This window comes from Lates calcarifer, linkage group LG16_LG22 (assembly GCF_001640805.2).
Source record: "Lates calcarifer isolate ASB-BC8 linkage group LG16_LG22, TLL_Latcal_v3, whole genome shotgun sequence".
NCBI classification, from domain to species: domain Eukaryota; kingdom Metazoa; phylum Chordata; class Actinopteri; family Centropomidae; genus Lates; species Lates calcarifer.
In genome coordinates, this window is record NC_066848.1 from 14,425,368 (window position 1) to 14,447,636 (window position 22,269).

Genomic DNA, 22,269 nt, shown 5'->3' on the forward strand with positions numbered 1-22,269 from the left:
GTAGATTCTTAAGCAAATTCCCCTTTTTATTACACATATTAGGATGAGATCAATTTCACTTATTTCTGGGGGGGGGAATTGAATTTTTGTGGAAGCAATGGGCAAACATACAGCCGGAGAACAAAGTAGAAATCTCCTTAAAATATTTTTTTAATTAGCTTGTTAGCAAGTGGGTCCTACATGAAAACATGTTCTGCCTAATTCAGTCAGTTTCAAATATTTCACCCAAGAGATTTTCTGTATTTTTTGTTCTTCTCACTGGGTGTGACTCCGTGTTTATATATCTCTACCAATCCAGATGTAGCCACATTTGAATCAAAACATGATGACAGATGTGGGGCTGTTTGCTCATGTTGCCAAACCACTGTCAGTCAAATATGACAAATGCAAAACACACTCTTGCTCAATTCTGTGAAATACAGTGGTGGCTAATGTCAGCCAACGCTAATGTAAGCTAATGCTAGCAAAATTTAGATGGATATTCCTGTATAAAGCATGTTGCCAAGTCAGTTTGCTAACATCATGACACGACTCTGCTTGTACTATTCTTTCATTACATTTTTTGCAATGGTCATAATGAGGACAAAAGGCAACTGTTTACCAAAGGGTACATTTGCAGAGTCTTTAAAACAAATCAACTGAACTATAAAACAGGAAATTAATGCATTGGTGCTTGTATTTAGTATGCAAGATATGCTGTATAGCAGCTTTTCTACTAAAATAAATGTCTTGATCCTTGTGTCACAATTGATTTTGGAGAAAGTACAGTCTCCAGTGACACCTATGCAGTGCAAATATGTCAGATCTCACTTCAGAGCAGTCTGGACAAAGACACAGTCAGAAAATAAAAATGCAAAAAATACAGTATGTGACTTTAACCAAGCGTCTCCTTGATGCTAGACCTAACGAGCATTTTGCTGTGGCCTAAACTGAGACGATCAGAGCTCTGTTTAACTGGTTTAACATCCAAATGAAAATGCAGATTTCAGTGTGAGTGACAAATACAGCATATAAAATACTTTTATTGATGTTTGCTGAGCTGTTTAGACATACAGTGGATTTTCAAAAAGCTGCACCATACACTGTAACCCCCTGTTGTGCACTAGCTCAGCTCACATCCCTGTAGTCCAAACCTGTTTTGCAGAAAACAAGACACAACAGGTCTCATACTGCCTTGCCTCAAGCTGAAGCACCAACAAGAGCGACCGTTATTCTAAATGGAAATGAGAACTTCTGCTTATCCAAATGAGTTGGCTGCTGCTGCTGCCGCCAAAATGTGCTTATGAATAATTTTAAGGGAACATACAATAATCTATTTATTGCAAGAGGATTTCTGAGAAATGAACCAGGTCCCAAGTTCCCAAATCAGTGATTGCGGTTTAATTGGCTATTTGGCCACATGGCCTCTGCTGCCTATTCATACTGACAGAGCCATTCATCAATTGTTGATTAGGTGTCTCTTACCTCTATAGTGAATATCTATGGGGCTGGACTTATCTTTCAGTCATTACCACAGTGCTGACACAGCTGAAACAAATACTGTGTACTGTACTGTTTAAAATAACTGGTTCCTAGTGTAAACTCTAGCTCAGCATGCATTTCTTTCATTTCATCATTTATTTCAGTAAACTTAACTTGGCTTTTAATATGGTATATGTTTTGTATCTCGGCAGGGTTAGGGAACATTCACATCTCAGCTGCACTTGATTAACTGTGTAATCTATAAATTCAAAAGCAATACATGAATAACTTCTTGAAATGTTTTGTTTTTTCCAACTTGCAAACAAAAACCCAAAGATATTAAGTTTACAATTACATAAAACAGAGAAAAGCTGCACAGCTTCACACTGGAGAAGCTGGAGATAATGTTTGGCATTTTCGCCTTGAGTGATTCTTCAGCTATCAAAATATAGAGGACCAGGTCATAAAGGTGATATAGAGCTTATTGAAAGAAAATTTATCTGTAACAGTTAATTGTTCAATGTCATTTTTTTTCAAGCAAAAATGCCAAAATGTTCAGGTTCTTAAATGTAAGGATTTCCTGCTTTGCTTTATCTTGCATAATAGTTAATTGAATATTTTGGGGTTTTGTGCTGTTGGTCGGACAAAACAAGACATCTGAAATGGTCAGTCCTGGTGTTAGACAGACTACATGAACAATCCAGGAAATAATGAGCAAATTAATCACTGATGACAATAAGGGTTAGCTGCAGCTTAAATGTGGCATGTGACTGCAAATAATCATGTCAGCTGGATAAGAGTAATTTCCTTGGCTGAAAGGCAATAAAGCTCCCAGACTAATCCTTTACTGTACATTTACAGTAGCCTCTCCATACATTACCCACCAGGTGTCAGTAGCCCACTTGCCTTGCTGTTGTAATGTACAGTATGGTGTAAATCAAACAAAAGGTAAGCATGGCACCCAAGTACTTCTACTTGAAAAGAAATAAAACAAGCAAAAAATGTTTAGTATGCCATGGCATATAAATAACATCACTGGAGCTGCAGCTAAACTCAGCTGAACCCATCCCATTTATGTCTCCACCATTCATTAAAAAACCCTCACTTCTTTCCAACACAGTTCTTCAATAATTCAGTTGCACCACACGAACAAATAGTTTCTAAGAACCATTCCTGACACTGACAAAAAATTCTAAATAGAAATTGATGCTTTAAGCAATGCCCTATTTTTCTCTCAGAGCAAAAAGAGGCGGAGGGAGATGCACAGGATAGAGAGAGAGGGAGGCGGTCCTCCAGTGTCCTCCGGTCATCCTCTCAACTCTGACTGTTCAGTAGCATGCAGCATTTGAACGGAGGCAGCCGGGAGGCGACAAGTAACCGGCCAGAAATGACTTAACAATACATATGAGGAGGAAACCGACGATTTGAAAACCAGGATTTTAAACCTCTGGATTTTTTTTTTTCCCGAAGTGGATATTTTCTTGTATTCAGTCATTAATGTTTGACTACCCTCTGTTTTGCTAGTAACCGTCAATTTCTCAGAGTAAGCCGACAGGATAAAACCATTACATTCCCTGGCACAGGTCTCATGTTGTCTGTCTTTACGCTCATTTTTTTTTAAACAAAAAGATGTAATTCCTTCTCTTTCCCATGAGGTAGCCAAGCCCCGTCGTTGGCATCTCAAACAGCTGGGTCGTGTCGAGAAAATTGTGGATTAACGTTTTTTTTCCCCCTCAAGAAACCTCCCCAGACATGTTTCAGTGGCCTTTAGCCAAAATGAGCGTCGATTTAATTGAATCAACTACATGATCGGAGTCTAAATAAACACACATTTCTCTCCCAGGGAGTGCACATTTTTTTTCTCTTCCATATCTGCTGAAATAAACGGCGCCAGTTGCCCTGGAAAAATATGGAAAGCGAGGTTTTCACCCCTTTGCTGGAGCAGTTTATGCTCACGCCTCTGGTCTGCTGGGTAAGTAAGCTCCCTAATTAGCCATTCAAACGTGTCTTAAAGCTCGCTAATTAAACAGCCCTGCCCTGTGAAAGCATTTCTTTTAAGTGCTTATTGATTAGCTTAACACCTTATTTGCATTGTCCCATTTATTTTCAGGTGAAGACTGTCGGGCAGCTGGCAGTGACCGATGGCACCAAACTATCGGAATATATTGAATTAGTGGACGGGATTTACCTGAACGAGATAATGCTTGAGATGTAAGTAAACTGACACACATTCAGAAATGTTCCAGACTGACCCATCTGTCCCCGTGCATTTGGCCACCACAGTGTAACAGGATTGGCTAAACGAGGGCATGCAGACATATGCTTGGGTCCTCAAACGCACCACGTTCATAGATGTATGAATGCCGCAAAAGCTTCATATTCCACTTGAAATAGTGCCTGAATGAGTATATATACAGTATTGGCAGTGGGTTTGCTCATTGTACAGGGTCTGTAGGTGTGGAGGAGGGTTAAAGTGATACTCACCCTGGGGGCTTTTGTGGGGTCAGCCCAGTGTGAACAAATTGAGTCATTTTTCCAAGGACTCCAGCCTCTGTCCAGCACTTGAAACTGAATTGAAGTGAATGAATGTAGGCTATGCACAAAGGGACCTCGTATTGGGGGCAATGATGGGTCACACTGTCAGAAATCTTTGCAGACAGCTATTGTTAGGATCCCTTGGAGCTGTGCAGATTGTCTGCAAGCATCCGTGGCAGCAGGCAGCTCCACAACTTCCCATCCCTCTTGATTTTTTGTTTTCAGTCATCCTGCGCTGTCATCTGCAGCCGACAGGGAGTCACCCCGCCCCTGGAAGCTGCAGCACTCACATTTCCTGCTGTGCTGTAGATTAAACTTGAAATAGGAGCCTTAAGCGGAGAAACACTGGTAGCGGCGCACTGGAAACCGATTACACGGCAATGCAGCAGCCTGGCACAGACACACGTTTGTTTGTTTTTAGTCAATTAAAAGGGAAGTAGACGCCATGGCAGGTCTCTTGATGGTGAGACAGGGTGGCTGCTGGATGAGGCTGAGGCATCAGACGTCAAATCTGTCCGTCTTTCCACTCACCTCCTAACATATATAGCATGACAGAAGGAAATTTTCCCTTTCTTTGTCTGGCTCCAGATTGCTGCTTCCCGCTAGCCAAACAATTTTTCATATTTTCCACTAATGCCACACTCCACACTGTCAGCATTTACCACTCCTGCTTGCCTGTCAAAGGAGCATTCAACCATGCCTGCTTGGAATTGATTTTCACTTCTCAAGAGATTATGTGTTGCACTTTCATGTTACAACTTCTGATGTCATCTTGCTTCAGCATCTCATACCCAGAGGTTAATTTGGCTGAATTGTATGGATAAGGTCTTCTGTACAAGTCTTTCATCGCATTTGTATCTGTGCAGAGATTACCTAAATATCCAGTGTGAATTGTTTTGAGAAGGATTAAGCCGTAGCTGTGGTGCATGAGGAGCTGATTAACCAGGCTGTTTCCTGTTTCTGGTTGGTGTCCTCTTCCTCCAGCTCCAGTGTCCTCAGCCTCCTGCTGCTAGGCTCTATCCTTCTACTAAGCTGCCTACCTTGATGTTTGATCTACCTCATCCACCTTTCTTTTCCATGCTTGTCTTTCCATCCTCCTCCTCCTTCAGGCTGCTTCTAGACTCTCAGAGGAATCCCTCAAAACAGAAAAGTGTTTAGGGAGGCCATTGCAGGTTCAGTTTGACTAGGGCGTCCTTCCTCTTCCACATTCAGCCTCTTTGAAACTGTATACAATTCAGCAGTATTTTCTCCCTATGGGACATTGTATGGTGGGAAGCAACCGGAAGGATATTAGGGGGAAGGGTTATAGGAGTGAGCGAGGCAGCAAATGATTTGCCATAATGGTTACAAACATGACAGAGATGATGTGCAAAGAAAATACAAGACAAATTCAAGCCCCCAGTTAGCTGAGCCACACTGCGTCTCCTCATCCCTGCACATTAAGACTAAGATGTTTGACCAGGTACGCAGTAGGATTTCTGTCTGCGAATAAATGGAATGAACTGGACGGGATTTTTCTGTGGTTGGTTGAGTGCTCCTGGAGAGAACAGCCAGCGTTGAGCTGAAATGAACTGTGACTGGCTTAGTGATCGCCTGACAGGATGTCGGGGATTGCCACTCACAGCCAGCTCTGTGTGTTTATGTTTGTGTGTGCGTGTGTGTGTGTGTGTGTGTGTCTGTGTGCTTTTCTTCAGGGCTTCTGTGTCTGTGTGGGAGTATGTGTATCTGAGAGTTTTTTCTTTCTTTTTTTTCTGTGCATTTGGTTTTGGACTGAGGCAGCTGTTGGTAGTTGTCTTGCCCAGCCACCCTCCCACACAGAAGGCCTACAGTATTGGTCAGATGTTATATTGGTGAGAGTGCTCTTTGTCTGCCTCTACCACCACTATGTATTCACCTTCAGTAGACTCAGCTAACTAAAATAGACTGTACATTAACTGCAAAGTATGTTACAGCGCATGCATCTAAACTTTGCCGCTGTTGGAGGGAGTTTTGGGTGGCGATACCCATTAAAGACTTACGCTGTGTCCCTTTTCTTAGTCCTGTTCATTTATTAAAACGTAGAACATTCAATGTTAAAATGCAGAAATATAGATGAAACAGGGTATATTTATCCCAAATTTGTTCACATTTTATGTGCCTGTATGTTGACAAGAAGATTTAAATGGCTGTTCTGTAATGCCTCCCTCCTTCTTACTTTCATTAAAAGAAGCTTAGAAACCATAGGTGAGTTCAACTTTTGAGAAGTGTAGGCAATAATTAACAAAGTTTGTATTCATTCTTATTCCTGGGCTCCCACAAACACACTCTCTCTTATGCATTTTGTTTTCTCCTCACCCCCTATGTTCTAACAGCTTGAAATATATTGTTGAGTGTTAGTTGGCATTGCGCTACTTGCGATTGATCCGCTCATGCTTAAAAGGCTCTGCTGGTCCCTAGCCTCCAGCCAGTTGCTGTTGTTTTTACTCAGAAAACATACGAGTTCAGCACCGACAAAAACTGAAATTGAAGAACATGTTCTCTGCACCCAAGAAACACACTTGTCTTCCAGAGAGAATGATGAAACTCAGCAAAGATAAACATGTTAAACATGGTTGAATTATTTTACTTGAATATGCTTTTTTTCTTTCTCCTTAATAGACTCACACTTACAGTTCTCAAGCTGAAGAAACATGAGCTTTTCACATTTTTACTGGTGATGCCAGCTGTTGTAGTGTAAGCTGTGGTGCTGCTGTGTGAATGTCTCTGTCTGACATTAAGCAAGAGACATAGCAGACAGGCTGGCAGCAGTTGTCATCGGGACAGCATGGGAGCATAGAGAGAGGAAAAAAAAAAAAAGAGACCCCCGGATTATCTAACGGTTTGCTGACACCCAGATGGCACCCCCGTCCCCCCCGCCCTCTCGTGACTGACATTACCTAGCCAATTACATCGTCTCCTCAGTGCTGTCAAACCAATTAGTTTTCCCGCTCAGTGAGTGGGGGCCAATTAAATTTTTGTCAGAGTGACAATTGTCCAGTTGAATTCTTTGCTTTCCTGCAAATTCTGTAGACTGCTCGGTTCGGTTCGGCCTCTATGGGCCGCTGGGCAAGAGTTATGTGAGCAAGGAATTTTGAAAAAAAGATTTAATGTGTCCTTTTGTTACTTAACTTGAACTGTCTTGCACGGCATAATTGTGTAACCCAACTTCAACCCTGAGAATTAGTCAAAAGCAGATTGTTTGCTAATTTGGGTGAAGAGAGTGCAAGTGTGGAGAGGTAAAACATAAGTGGATCACGAAAAGAATGCTTTTGTGTGTCCTCTGAAGGGGAATGTTTCTGCTCAGACAGATCTGTGCATGTCTGTAAAACTGTCTGAATGGCTGCACACGGGGGATGAGAGTATAAATAAAGTGATGGTAACTGTCACCTTCCAGCATTTTCATTGCATTTTTTCTCTGCAGACAGCGTGCAGACGACGGTGCTCACCAGTGATTGTATTTCAGACAGAGGTAAATTTGTGAGTCAGTGGACATGGGTCTATTAAAAACGACTCTCAAGGCCACATTACAGTGAGACCGCTGTGTAGACTCATACACAGGATGTAGTCCTCACTATGCCTGTCATCACTTCCTTTCATGACAGATTTGGCTTTTTGACACATCATGCACACACAAACATACACACACAGAGCTTGTAGAGCTTTGTAGAAGAGTTTTGGTTTTTGGGGCAACAGTAATGAAAGATGTGTTTGTTTAAGTCCTGGACTTAGACTTGTTGTACATTGTCAGATGCATTATTTGACTCTCTGATAACTGTTATTCTAACATATGGAGGTTACTGTGCTGTGCCTTGTGTGGCTTTGTTTCACTAGTAGAATATTCTGAGGTTAGACAACCATCTGGCAATGTTTTATTATTACAGGCAGAATCTAGATAAGGCCACATACAAAGAGACGTTTGAGTCGGCTCTTCTTCTGTTGTTTATCACAATCTTACATGCATCTTTTGTACTGTTGTTGAATGAGAACTCCTGGACGTTTGAGAATCCTACATTATAACAGATGGTGGAGAGAAAAATAAACCTTACTGTGTGCAGAATCCTTGCAGAACCAAAATCATGTTTATGGAGCTCTTTTAATTGTAATAAAGCATAAGAAATAAGCAATCTTGACTACTATTTTAACTTCCTTCCTTGTCTTATTCATCTGACGTCTTAAGCCTTTTTCTCTTTTCTCACCTTGTTTTTTTTTTCTCTTCTCTCCCCTTTATTTCTCCACACTTCAGGTCCTCTCCCTGTCTTCCATCTGTTTTTAACATGTCTCTCCCATTCCTCCTCCTGCTGGTTTCTTTTTCTTCTCCATCTCTGTGTCTGCTGTTCTATCCATGCCTCACCTCTCCTGCCCTCCCTCCCTCTTTCTCTCCTCTGTTTTCTTTGAGCAGCATGTTGAAGCCTTTGTTGGCCGTTTCTAGGGCTAGTTACAGCAGACATAGTTGGGATTCCTGCTGGACTAGAGAAAAGGAGACAGGCGGTGCTGCTGCTGGGCTGTCAGTCTGTTCGGCTCCCACCTCTGCTGCTCCTCGGACTGTGGGGTCCACGGCTTTCTACATCAAAGTGTAGAATCAGACATCAGTCAGGGAACTCTCGTAATCATCTTTGTGTCATGCCATTCCCTCTGTGTCTGTCTAGTAGGAGGATGTGTATCAAGTCAGACAGGAAATGGCAGCTGTGACCTTGAGAGGACAAAACTTTAACAAGACTGTGAGGCACTCAAAACCTCAGAACCAAGGACGTGTGAACCCCACAGGGACCAGTTGAGGACCGTAGACACAGGGTTGCTTGTGGTTTTTCAGCTTTAGGAATTCAAAGTCAGTATGGTTTACAGTGACTGGCATTTAAAACAAAGATTATTGGAATTTCATGTGTTGTTTTTGGATTGTACTGATGCTTGTATTGTCAACTTAGGAGGACTCTAATAGAAATCAGGATACTGTTAATTCTTAAATTGTATTATTTACCTCAATTTAAGACAGAGACAGGCCTTTTTTGAGACTGAAACATTACTAGAGACAGGTGTTTATTCCTAATTTCCCATTTCCCCTACTTTATGTTTGATTATACCTGATCAAATTTGTCTGACCTGCTCCCATTTTGTGTGTTAATATGCTGTCACTGCTGTTTGCCGTTAATGCAAACTCAACATTTCCTCCATCTGTTTCATGTTACAAGCCCTTCAGCAGCTCAGGGGACATAATCCCTTCTGTTCCCTGGAAGACTTTTGCTGTGAAACATCTGCAGGAAGTGTTGAATTTCATTAACTGAAGCTTAACTCTGAGAATTAACTAATCAGTGAACAAGTGCAATATTTCTTTTTAAAAGAGAAACTCCGAGCAGCTGAGTAGTTAGTATGGCATGACTATGTTGACATACTGAGGAAATTCACCTTGCTTTATTTACCTCAGGAGCCATTATAAGACAGGCAATTTTGCCTGTTATTTTAGACAATGAATCCTGATTGAGTGTGCTTGTAGTCCAGTATACAGTAATGCATCTAACTTGACAGGAGTGAGTTTAGCAGTCCCTATGGATACAGTGGCAAAGGAGAGGAATGGGAGGAGGCCCAGTGGAAACAGAATGACAAAGACAGGAGAGAAATGAGTCCATGAAAAGCTAAGACAAGGAAATGGGGTGATGAGTACCACATACCAATGGTCAGATCCTCCTTGTTTACTACAATTCCCTTGAGAAAAGGGTGGGTGGGGTGGGGTGGGGGATGCATTCATTAAATCTAAATTACTGTGATACTGATAAGTTATTTTTAATATGTTTCCAAGGAGGGGAAAATGTGTTTACCACACAAATTTGGAAGCGGAAGGATAACTGTAACTGTAACATATGATGCTGTATGGTCAATACCTCATACTTCACTAGATTGAGCTTAATTGCATTTGTAAAAGCACAAGTTAGCTTGTCTGTTTGTGCTTGCAGTACTTAAAAACTTCCATTTGGAAAGGCAGTTAGTGTGTTAACATGCACTCCAGTATAACAAGATTTGATTATAACAAGATCAAGGCAGAGTTCCAATTATTGTATCTGCCGTGCAAACATTCAAACAAACTTGAGGTTATACTCTGAGTACTAATGATGTGATTCACAGAGCCAGATTACTCTCGAGACTCCTTTGACATCTATGCACGATCACCTAGTCCTTGTTTCTGTGCAGACGCCATAAATGGCACAGAGTGATGTATTTGGCGTGGCCCATTTTTGGCAATAAGGTGTCCTGCACGATTCAACACAAAAACCTATAAATTCAGTCAGTATGTTAATTCATTTTCCTACTCGTTTCTTGTTGGCCTTTCAGGTAATAGGAAACGCATCAAGAAACATGTATGTACATTTTATAGGTAATTGGGTTAGTTGCGTGACATGTAAATGGTTTAACTGAGGTATCATTTTGATCATATGCATTTACTGAGTGTAGGTAAACATTTTGACACTCTTGATTTAATGTTTCAGTGTGCTGTGAGAGGGTGACTGCTCATGTTGGTGTCAGCCTGTTCTAATTTGTTGTGTGGATGTTACAGAAACACACTCACAGAATTATCCTAGACTGAGCTGTTAACATTACCATGGCTAAAGGAATCCTCCTGAGATTCCTTTTACTGTAGTTGTTTGGTCGGTGTGTGTGTGTGTGTGTGTGTGTGTGTGTGTGTGTTTGTGTGTGTGTGTGTGTGTGTGTGTGTATCACATATGGAGTCACAAACACACTCTCCCCTGCTGTGTTTGGACAGCACAGCTCATAAGCTCTATCTCCCAGCACGTGGCCAAATGTAGCCTTCATTCTCTTTGTGTGTGTGTATTTAGCCTGCTTTCTGTGTGTGTGTGTGTGTGTGTGTGTGTGTGTGTGTGTGTGTGTGTGTGTGTGTGTGTGTGGGCATGGGCATGTGCCTGGCTGCCCATGCTGACTGTAATGTAGCCTGTCATATATAGGTTAACACTACACCCTAACCTACCCAGCCAATCAAAGCCAGGAGATGAGAGGAGAAAGCCCAGTGGCCCCAGGCTCCACATAAGGCTGCAGTGCCTATCAACAGCACCGGCTTATTGACTGGCCGTCTGGCTGACTTGCTGACTAGTTGTCTGCCTTGCTGGCTGTTTAGTTGGCTTTCCGCCTGTCTATCCCTAATCTATTTGTCTATTTAAAGTCTTAGGTTTACTGTATCAGCAGGAACAGGGAGCGAGGCAATAAGAGGGATTTTTGACCCCTGTTACTGTTTTAAGTCCCTGTATTAATTCTCCTGCTCATCCACAGGGGGGGTTATCCTGTCTCGTGCTCCTATGTGTGGCATCAGAGACGGAGCCATAGAAATGGGGGGCAAATTGCTGTACTGTTGTCATGGTCTTCTTGTTGTGGCCGCCATGTTCTTGGCTGACTCTGATGGTGATGGAATGTATGAATGGGAAACCTCTTTTTCCTCGCTGTTTTTCTCTCTTTCAGTCTCTTTCCCTCACACACACACACACACACACACACACACACACACACCTCATTCACCATATCACCCTCCTCGCCCTGACAGGATTACAGCCTCCTCTGTGCTTTTTAATTAATGGGTTAAATAGACCCCCTACTATGGACCTCGAAAGGGGCTGAGTGTGTGTGTGGAGGGGGGAGATGGGGATGTCACATGACTGTTCATTTAGACCACTATTAAAAAGAACCCAGTGTCCTTTTGATTAGCATCATTGTGTGTGTGTGTGTATATGTGTGGGTGTATTAAGGGTGAGGCTTATTAAAAGGCTAATTAACACATCCACACTGCAGCCAGTTGACTTAAGAAATCTGAAATTCTGCCCTTTATTCCTTATGTAACATAATATCTATTGTACTTTTTAAAGAAATGATTTGCTACCTAAAGCAGTATTACAGCAAATTCTAACAGCACAGTTTTTGATTTATTTCAGACAGATGTATGTTTTATTGGTCTCAGTACAAACAGGGCAGCAGCATAGTATACTGATTAGGAAGATGCTATTCAACCAGAAGTCCCCTGTGACTATAAGCATCCACCAAGCTGAATGTCCTTGAGGAAGATAAATAATCCTTCACCTTTGACCTCTCTCAAACAGAGCAAGTATGCATTGAAAGCATTTTTTGATTATATACTGCCTTTGTGGTATTTCACATTGAGCTGTGCAGACACAGATATGGTTGTGCTATCCTGGAGTGCAAGAGCACAGACACAGACATGCATATCCATGCATGACTACACATGTGCTACACACCACATGCACACATGCAAGCATGCATACAGTCACAAGCAGCCAGGACTCCCCCCCCCTCCCCTCCACTCAGGGCATGTTGACCCTCATATATAGGTCACGGGATGTACATGCTTTGAAATCTGAAGTGCATATCTTGAAAAAGAGAGCTTCTCTCTAACAGTGTTGATGTAAGGCTCTGAAAGTCTCAAGCACATGAGTAGTGTTGTTTTCCTAGACAATCACAAGGCAAACGTAACATGTATCATGAATTAATTACAGAGGTAAGGGCGGGTGGGATTGTACTATTTTACCCTCTTGGGTTTGGTGCAAAGTAGACGAAGGATAAAATTGTCAAAAACGTGCTGCTCAGGTTGTTTCAATAGCTGCAAGTGATTTTTAGAGCAATAAGTGATGCTGTAATCGTCCAGTAATGACAATTGACAGTTATGTCAGTTGTGCTGTATTTCATTTGACTATGAATTCAACATTGTGTTTTTGGATGTATTTTGGATGTGTTTGACGTTTGTCATCGAATGCATTGTATTGTATGAAAAGAGTCTAAGCTGAGTATATGGGAGACCTAAGTGTTAAAGTGAGATCCCACTGCCTTACACTGCCTTACTGCCTTACAAGTCAGCAAAGTGTCACTCTGTGACTTGGTGAAACCATATCAGCTCTAGGGTTGCTGCTTTGTCACCACCTCTGTTCTGTAAAGTAGACAGTCTAGGAATGAGAAATTCCCCTACGGGGGATTGGTAAGTATCACATTAAGGCCACCGGTCTTGCACAGTATTAGTCTGTTTGCAAAAAATACCATTTGAACAAGCTTTTAATCAATACTTCTCATGCATGTCTGTGGTTGCAGTTAGGAACACTGGCACTTTAACTTTAGAGTTAAAACATGGAAAAGTAATTAGCTGATAAATGCATGGGTGGCTGCTTAGTAATATGCACGTAACTGACAGATAGTTGACATGTCAAGCTTTCCAACGAGATAGAGGGACAGACATGCAAATTTCTAGGGCATCCTTTTTCATTAGTTAATTACACTATTAACCTTGGTTAAAAGGAGGTTTGACTTGAAATGAGCTTTGATATTCTAAAGGTAATTTTAGCAGATATGCAAATGGTAATTTGTTGCAGATAAGAGCAGCTGGGGAGGTGGTACTGTGTCAGTGTGAGGAATGTCTATGAAGCTCACTAAAACATGTTGACACCCGTGATAACATCAGATGTCATGCATGCTCCTTTGGGCAAGACACAGTCAGATAAACACACAGCTTCTTCTTTATTCTGTAAGCCACTAAGAAGATACTTCTTCTCTTTGATTCAGACAAATTAGAAGAAATTGAGATCATGGTTAAAGAGAAAATTATTGACCTGATTTTTGAGCCCAGCTGACTGTTTATTCCCTTCAACATACTAATGAAACCCTTTTGTACAGTTTACAGAAGATATATTGTAGAATTTGTTTCAAAACAAATATCTATGAAAATGTAGCCTAATAATGTAAATGTTTCACAGACAACTCAGTGTGAAATGCTTTTGCCACCAGATGTATGGGGAAGGTTTTTTATTTGGCTCTGCCTTTTAATGTGTCTGTGGTTTCTTTGACATGGTTATGGCACTGGACCTACTTAAACAAGGCTCCATTGTCATTGTGCTGCTAATGTTTTTAATCAAACACATGCCTGTTCCATCAAACAGAGCAACGACAGTGTCAAACTGAAAACAAACCAGTGACACTTACTTAAAAACATAAACTTTAAAGTGCGTCTGTCCTCATCTTCAGCTGACACTTATCTTCGCTACAAACAGAGATTAAGAAACACTTTGCCATTTTTCCCCACAGAAATCCCAAGGCCACAGTGCAGAGGACCAACAAGAAAGTGAACAATGACCCCACACTGCGCATCCAGAACCTCTCCATTCTCATCAGGCAGATTAAAGCCTACTATCAGGTAAGATTGATTTCAGCTGAGCAAGCTGCAAAGTCAGATATCACTTGTTCCTCTTTTTTCTTGATCAGAAGTTATGGTTGTTCAGCAATGTCCATTTTGAAGGTAAAGGTTGAGAGAGATTTTTTGCAGTTATCTAATCTCATGTACTGATACAGGGAAAATCATGATGAATAACTTGTATAAACACACTGGTCGGTGGTTTGGTCTTAAGCTAAGTTTAGGAAAAACTACAGTCAGACAACACAGCTTTCACTAGCACACACAGAATTGAATGTGTTCACACAAGCACATGCCACATAAAGACTTGGCAGCATTAACAGAGATATATTTTCAGATGTGTGTGTATGTGTGTGTTAGACTGTGTGTGATGTGGTATAATCACCCCCATCCAGATGTTGGTGAAGGCCCAGTGATATACAAAGACATCAGGAATGTGAAACACAAAAAGCCACTGATGTGGTTCTGCATCTCCTGCTTATGCATGTCTGGTATTTATTTCATTTCATTTTGCTTCATTTACTTTTCTTTTTTATCTCAAAAATCATCAAGCACCTATTTCCCTCTTGGATGATGGTATAGATATATGTATCAGCCTTATTTTGGATTCAGTTTGTCGCACATGTACTGGGCAGAGACCAAAACTACGAAAATGCAGCTCCATCATTACTTGCTGCCAACAAGACAGACTTGGAAGCTCTAGTCAGAGAGACATGGATATGACAGAAGTACACCAAGTCACATGTAGTGAAGTCTTATCTCACATTCGGGCTGTGTTTACTGCTTAGCACAATATCAGCTCATCAGGCCCTGAACATGTCAGTTTGCATTCTCACCACAGTTAATCATTATTTGGACCAAAAGGAAACGATTGAGACTTCCTTTTAATCTAATGGGCTAAAGAGAAAGTGGAGGAGGAAGTGTGGGGGGAGTTAAAAGATGGAGAGGTGATGAAAGAGGGGCTCTTTGATAACAGGATATCATCAAGTGAGTCCCACACTTCTCTCACACAGCACTTCAGTGCATGGTTGGCGATCTGGTCACAAGTGGAAAGCTGTTAAATACTGGTGGGAATTGATGCGTGATTAGTCAGGAAAATATTTGTACTTGTACTACACTGCACACACTCATCTCTTGGACACTTGGTCAAGGTTACAGTATGCATATAAAACACTCTACAGGGTTAATTTGCCAGAGTGAAACAGCTTAGATAAGGGTTTGCAACCTGTACCAAAGACTAAATGCTAAAAGGTCAATGTGATCCTGATCTGTATTTTATCTCTATCTATGGGCTTAATTTGTCATTTTACTCACCTAGCAGTGCTCACAGTTTCTCACAGATAATATCTAAAGTGAAAGGGGATAGCAGTACCAGATCTATGCACATTCTTGATGTATCTAAGTACAATATATTTGGTCTGAACATGACCTGTGATCCTGAACTGTCTAAGTGACCCCTGTGAGACCCCTGTGAAAATAGCTAAAGCAAAGCCTGGCTTGGTTTAATAGCACATGGTCCCAGTTTCTCCACATTGTGCAAACTGATGACTAGACAGTGTGTTATCATGACATTATTACATGATATGATATATCACGTATCCTTATTGTCAGGGCATTTTCTGTCAAGGTGTCAACATTAACGATAAGTGATTGTTTCTGATCATATTCTACACAGTAATGTGATTTCAACACAAATCGGGAATCATGACAAATAATGCTGCAGTTGTGCTGTTCTTTGGCTTTAAATGTTTCCTCTTACAATGTGCTGTCATACAGAACTTAAATGTACAGTGCCAGTTCTGTGTTGTGTGTAACTGTTATGCTGATTCTGAAATTCTCTGCATCGCCGCACAGTCTCGTCTGTCTTTGTGATAACCAGGAATTGAGCATGACCCAGCATGCTGTTGCGACAGTGCAGTGAGTTCAGGAATGTTATCGTGGCCACGCAGTCGCTCCGACAGAGACACAGATTTCCCACACTTAAGACTTAGGACTGTGACCCATATCCTCAGGGGCTGCGGCTGTGCAAGGACTGTGTAAAGGCACTTACTTGTCATATAAATGGTAGCATCCAAATAAAGAAATAACAAATGGCGTAACAATGAATTGCAAAGCCGACTGTGGCTTTTAGTCAGATCTAATTACATTTTCTCTGTAACTTGATAGTGTTAGAATAACAGTGAACAGTTCTTAAGGTTGTTATTTTTTATAAATCTGCTGGTTTCATGTCTAAAGTCGAGTGAAGAGTGTCAGTGGTTGGTTAATTGATTTGTTAGATCTGGTTTGCCTTAGTTCTAAACATCCTGTTAATCACTCCCGGATCATCTTAGTTAAACAATCAGGCTATTGTGCAGGCTTTGACGTTCTAAGCCTCCACTAGGCCACCTCAAACGGCTAGCAGAATTATCTGTCTCAGAGTGAGCGGTTGGGTCAATGGCTGCTAGAGTTAAGAAGTGACCAGCAGAGTGGGTGGATGATGAGATGACGGGAAGGGTTAAGGACCTTACTGGGGGCTTCTGGGTGACTTGATTAACTACAAGACACACCCTGTATCTTTATTGTCCAGGATATCGTCCAGCATATTTATGATGGTTACATTTTTTGGATGTTGTTTCTGGGATCTAAATGCAGGGCAAGAATTACATCATTTATTTGTTTTGGGGGCATTTAACCCATTCTGTTGGTAATCTGAGTTGACAACATAAGCTAACGATCTTTTGTTCGTATATGGTGTTTCGTTAATCTTCTCTGTTTGTCCCTGTATCGCTCTGTTGACCTCCTGGTCACACTGTTGTTCAGCCCCTTCTGTCTGCAGGCTCTGCCTGACAGAGACCACCTACAGGTTAAAATCCCTGTCCTTGCTGTGTGTCTGTCTGCCCCCTTGATGGCCTTTTAAGGGCTCAACCAACCACTGAAAATCTTTCAGTGAGCTGGTGATGAGATGGACTTAACCATTTAAGTGAACATTTTAGTGTGTATTTTAGACAAAAGCCACATTGTCCTGTAATGTGGTTTTTGATTACATGGGGCTATCATTTCTTCATATCAAAGAATTTAGAGTTGGGTTATGGAAAAAAAATAATGAGTAGACTTTGCTTGTTTGGTTTAGACCCCCCTTGAGTGTCTACTCTTTAAATGATCTCAGTTCCTTCATGCATTTTTCTTTAATCTCTTTAATTTCTTTTTGATTTACAGGTGTTAGAGACTTTTAGTTGATTACCAGCTGCAATAATTTCAGTAGTAAAATAAGAACCACTTAAAGTGTCAACAGGATGGATAATTTGTATCTAATCAGAGTGACTTGGCTCAGAATAGTAATGATCAGAGGTAGGCTAAAATACACAATTCAAGAATTCATAAGGAAGAGAGCAAGTGGAAGTGTATCTAATCAGCGACTTCAAGATTAAAGTGCTGACTGTCAGCTTTAATCTGAGGTGTCAACATAATCCATATTTGTTGAATAGTTTTAGAAGATGTTTTTTTTTTTTCCAGCTGTGGTGTTGACAAACTGGAGGGTGGTGGCGTACCCAGTATGGAAGACGAAATTCAGCTTTTCAGCCTCTGTTGCAATTTGAATACAAATCAGTTGTGTTGGAATACAGAGCCACAACAACACAAACTGTGCAGCACTTCCTTACGAGTCACACTGCACCTACCCATGCCCAGTTTCTGCTCTGGAGTTTATAGGAGCTAGTTCTTATTGGGGTAATGAAGAGTAAAACTGGCTTTGAAATATGCATTTGTGTTAGTCTATTCCCTGTAGTTGGTTTGTCACTTACCGGTTTCGCATTTCCAGAGCCATATGGATAAAGACAGAACCAGGCAGGTCTAATGGATTTAGCAGGTTTTTTAATTTAGTGTTCTACTCAGCACTTTGAAAGAGGACTTGGACTGAGTGGAAGCCTTGTATGGTTGGTTGCTTCCTGTGATTCAATAAATTGATCTCACTTAAGACTCTTTTAATTACATTTCCCCAGTAATCTCAGATCAGAATTGGTTCAAAACCACTCTAGGTATGGATATCACTGTATGTTAACATAAAAAAGTGTTCTAAAAACCTAAAAGTAATGCATCAACATGAGCTAAATTCATATGCATAAAGGAAATACAGTATGTTACTGAAGGCATTGCAGTAACCCATGCACTGGTGCCCATAGATATGTTGTCTTCTCTATAAAAGCACTATATTTCATTCTGAGTGTCGGGGAGGAAAAAGGAGGGGGAATGCTTTATTGAATTGGAGCCCTTGCCGACTCGCCAAAACGATCTTCTGGTGTCGAGAGAAAACTAATTCATTAACCTTTTTGAACCATCATAGGGAACACAGTCAAGGAGCTTTCAAGAGACTTTGTCCCTCTCCTCCCCCATCCCTTACCGTGACTCCTTTTTCACTCTCCCTCCCTGTCCCTTCGCTTCTGTATGAGATGTAATCCTAGCTCTGTGTGTGTGTGTATGTGTACGTACATTTTCCACATGAGAAACACATAGAGATCGACTTGGTGCAGAAGTTGTAAAAAGTGAATTGGTGCAAGACAAGAAATTCAATAATAATGGTTTTCATTTCATAGCATGAGCTCTCTTGGGCTCAACTTGCATATAAGGAGTGTGTGCCAGTGTGCATGTTTGTGTGTGTGTCTGTGTTCAAAGTCTGTGTTACTGCTCTGGTGCAGTAGATTGTGTAGGAGTTGGTCAATGTCTAGACAGGCCTCAGGCTTTGATTTCTGGATATGGCGAACAGATCAAGGCTGAACAGCTGTAAACCTGCGTATATGCTCATCCGAATGAATGTCCTGTGGATTTTTAATGTTACATAGAAGCAGACATGATAAATGTAGTGAAATATTTTGTGTAATGTCATTATGTGATTATCACATTTCTGCTTTTCAGAGTGGGATATTAACTTTTCCGGTTACTCTGTCATTTCTGTACAGCAGAGTCCAAGGAAGGTTTCATTTCTCTGGTGGTCAGTCCAAATATATGCTGGGCCTCTTTTTAATTTAGTGGCCTTGGTCTGGCATTCTTAAGGGTGGGGTAATATAGAGCCACAGCCAGCTGAACTAAATTCTTTGTGCTTTTTCTGGCTTTTCTCAAAGCTTGCTAAGTGAATCCCTTTATCCAGGTTTATGAAAATGAGACTCGGAGAACATCTGGTGCCATTCAACGTCAAAACTATTCATTCAGACTGTTGGGAGCAGTAATATCCTTTTTTTCTTCAAAGAAGAAAATGGCTACTTTCGTTAAGACGGTTTGATAAAAATCTGTAAGCTCCAGAGGATGATATTCAATGTGAGTTTGTTTTATTGCAGGGTAATTTGCATTGGTGTGCAGTTAAGAGTAAACATCCTTCTCTTTCTCTGCTTTTAAAAAAGCTTTAGATGTTACTTTGGAAATAAAAGCAGTCCTGTCCTCTCGTTGCCACTGCTTTGGTTTGGGGTGTGGCGTAAAGGCTGGGAGCTCTGTTTTGACTGTTTTTAAGGGTAACAGAGGCCACCATTCATGCCGAGCGGGCCAGGCCCCAAAGGTTCTTTGGTAGAGCTCTGAGAATAGGTAATGTAGGATAGGTTACCAGACTTTCTTTAGCTGTTTTATTATCATCTGTAGCCTATGTTTATCAGAGACCAGCATGAGAATATTTTTGATTCCCCTGGGCACAATGAAAGAAAGGAAGTTACACAGTCCTTTGAGGAAAAAAACATTTTTTGAACATTTCAGCACATAATTTTACTCTCTCTCTCTCCCTCATTTGGTCTTAGTATCTATTTAATGGGAATTAGTGATTCAAGTCTCTGCTAGCATTAAAACTGAAGCATGACTATTAAATCTTTAAGATGACATGACTCCTTTGCCTTTTCTGTCAGGCTAAAAGAACACACTTGTTTAATTACCAACATTAATACCTGTTTCCTCATCTGCTATCTAAAATACCACAAATTATACTAATGTATTTAATGTGTTATACAAATTTTCTGTAAATGTTCTTCCCAGTTTAACATTTTTTAAGGTGATGAAGACCTCCAGAATTCAGCATACTTAAGTGTTGCTTGATTTGTGGGCATTTCTTGTTGACCTAAAGCCTCACAAAGATGCTCTGTTACTGGGCCAGAGCAAAGCTGAAACACAGACACGCATACAGTATACACTCTCACCCTTACTCACATGCACTCATGTGCTGAAACATAGTGTAGCTTTTGATGGTTGTTTTTGTTTTTGACTTCATCATGAAGGGGGAGAATAATTTGTAATCCCTGTTATTACAGCTTTTGCCTCAAGCCGGCAGTTATTTTTATTACCTTCAACTAGAACATGGGCAAAATACAGTTTACAAATATATTTATATCTATCTTCTCTTATGAGTCTGGAATTCCCCTTCAACCCCCTGTCTTTCTGCCCCTTTCAGCATCAGTCATGAGCAAATCAGTTTATTAGGGCATGTGCTTATAGCTGCAGGCTAAATTTGTGTGTTGTCATGCAGACTCACATGCTAGTTAGTCTGCATGCCCTGTTGATGATGTTGCAGCAGCTAGCTAACTAGCCAGGTTTTTAAACAAATCACCTAGGCAGCAGGGAGCCAGATGCCCCCTAATGGAGGTGAATAAGGGAATAAAATTCAATACAGAGGTGAATTAGATTGATCTGTCTGGCTCAAGCCATAAAATAAACTTGGAGCTTTTTTTGTGTCCCATTCCTAAAAACATGTGCTTGGTTTAAGCTGCTGTAAATGCTATGGCTGCAAGATGAGATAAAAATGCGGAATTACTTAATGACTATTACAAGACACTACTAATATCCCTAATCAAATACTTGAGAGTATTTAAAAGAATCATCACATAGCTATATCCTTAATTGTGCAGCATGTTAAAAGTCAATATCGGTTACTTATTTCTGCCAAAACCACAAGCTGATCTGAACAAGTTTACAAGTGCTCAGTACAGTTTGATCCAGCCTGTTGATGCAGTAACTTGTCCCACACAAGTGAAATTTGTTAATATCAAAGTTACAGTAAATATGGCTTCCTGTGTGGCAATTTTTTCTGCTTTCACATTCCTGTCATTGATATGATTCATTCTGAACACATCAAACGTTATAGCTTTTCTGATCTTAAGCAACAAGGGAAGTATTCTAGTAAATGTCATCCAAGTGTCATTCATTGCTGCCAGCACTGGAATTAACTGCTCGCAGCAAACAAACACTCACTTATTCTGAGACATATTTATACACAAACATCCCCACTGTTTGAGCTTTCAAGACCTTCATGTTGAGCGGTGTTCCCGTTTACACCCAGAACCACTCACCAGTCACATCACATAATCACAACCTTGATTGGGAACTGAACATTGGCTTACCAAAATAACACAGTATGCCTGTAAGTGTGTGTACATGCCTGCAAGAACTTATTTTGTGTGTGTGTGTGAGAGATAGAGTACATGTGAAGGGGAATTTGTGGCAGATATGATGTAGAGTAGGTTCCCATATGTTAAAAGAGAGCTATTTTTAGGTGCTAGCAGAGCTGCTGTATTAAGGGGAAGCTGGAGGCTGGGTTCTTCTTTTCCATCACTGAACTGGAGCATGTGGGCTGCGTCTGCTGCAGTCATCGCTCTGCGACAGAAAAAATAAAATTGAGCATTAAGATTCAAATTTCGAGGTTATTTGAATTTGTTTACACTGTATTCATGCAGCAGTCACACATTTATAATACAAAATTTGCAAAACGAGGAGGTCCATTGTCACTCCTACAATTGACATGAGCCCCCTTTATTAAAATGACCTCATTTCAAACTAAACCATAACTGCAGAAAACAATTATTGCAGCTGCTCTGCATGTTTGGTGTGACAAATCTATTTAGCTAATTAAACTGAATTGAAAACAGTAGATTAGAGTTAAAGAAACAATCGACCGAAACAATCAAGCTTCATTTGAGTGAAGCCTAATTGCAAAGTCGTAAATTGCATAGAATGACTTGTGTGTGTGCTTGTGTGAACTTTTGCAGCCAGTGTGAAGCAGAGCCCTGGGGTGATAGGGAGGGGGCTGAGGTCAGACCTCCCCAACCCACCTGCTTCCACCTTTGAGACGA

General features: G+C 40.9%; 1 protein-coding gene across 1 annotated transcript in view; it reads left to right on the plus strand.

The window, feature by feature from the left end:
* Nucleotides 1–2,763: 2,763 nt before the first annotated feature.
* Nucleotides 2,764–22,269, plus strand: part of LOC108896224 (girdin) — a 65,032-nt gene continuing 45,526 nt past the window's right edge. Inside the window, 3 exon segments of the mRNA XM_018695260.2 lie at nt 2,764–3,433; nt 3,572–3,672; nt 14,092–14,200. Of these exon segments, the coding sequence (XP_018550776.1) occupies nt 3,371–3,433; nt 3,572–3,672; nt 14,092–14,200 (273 nt within the window). The 5' untranslated portion in view covers nt 2,764–3,370.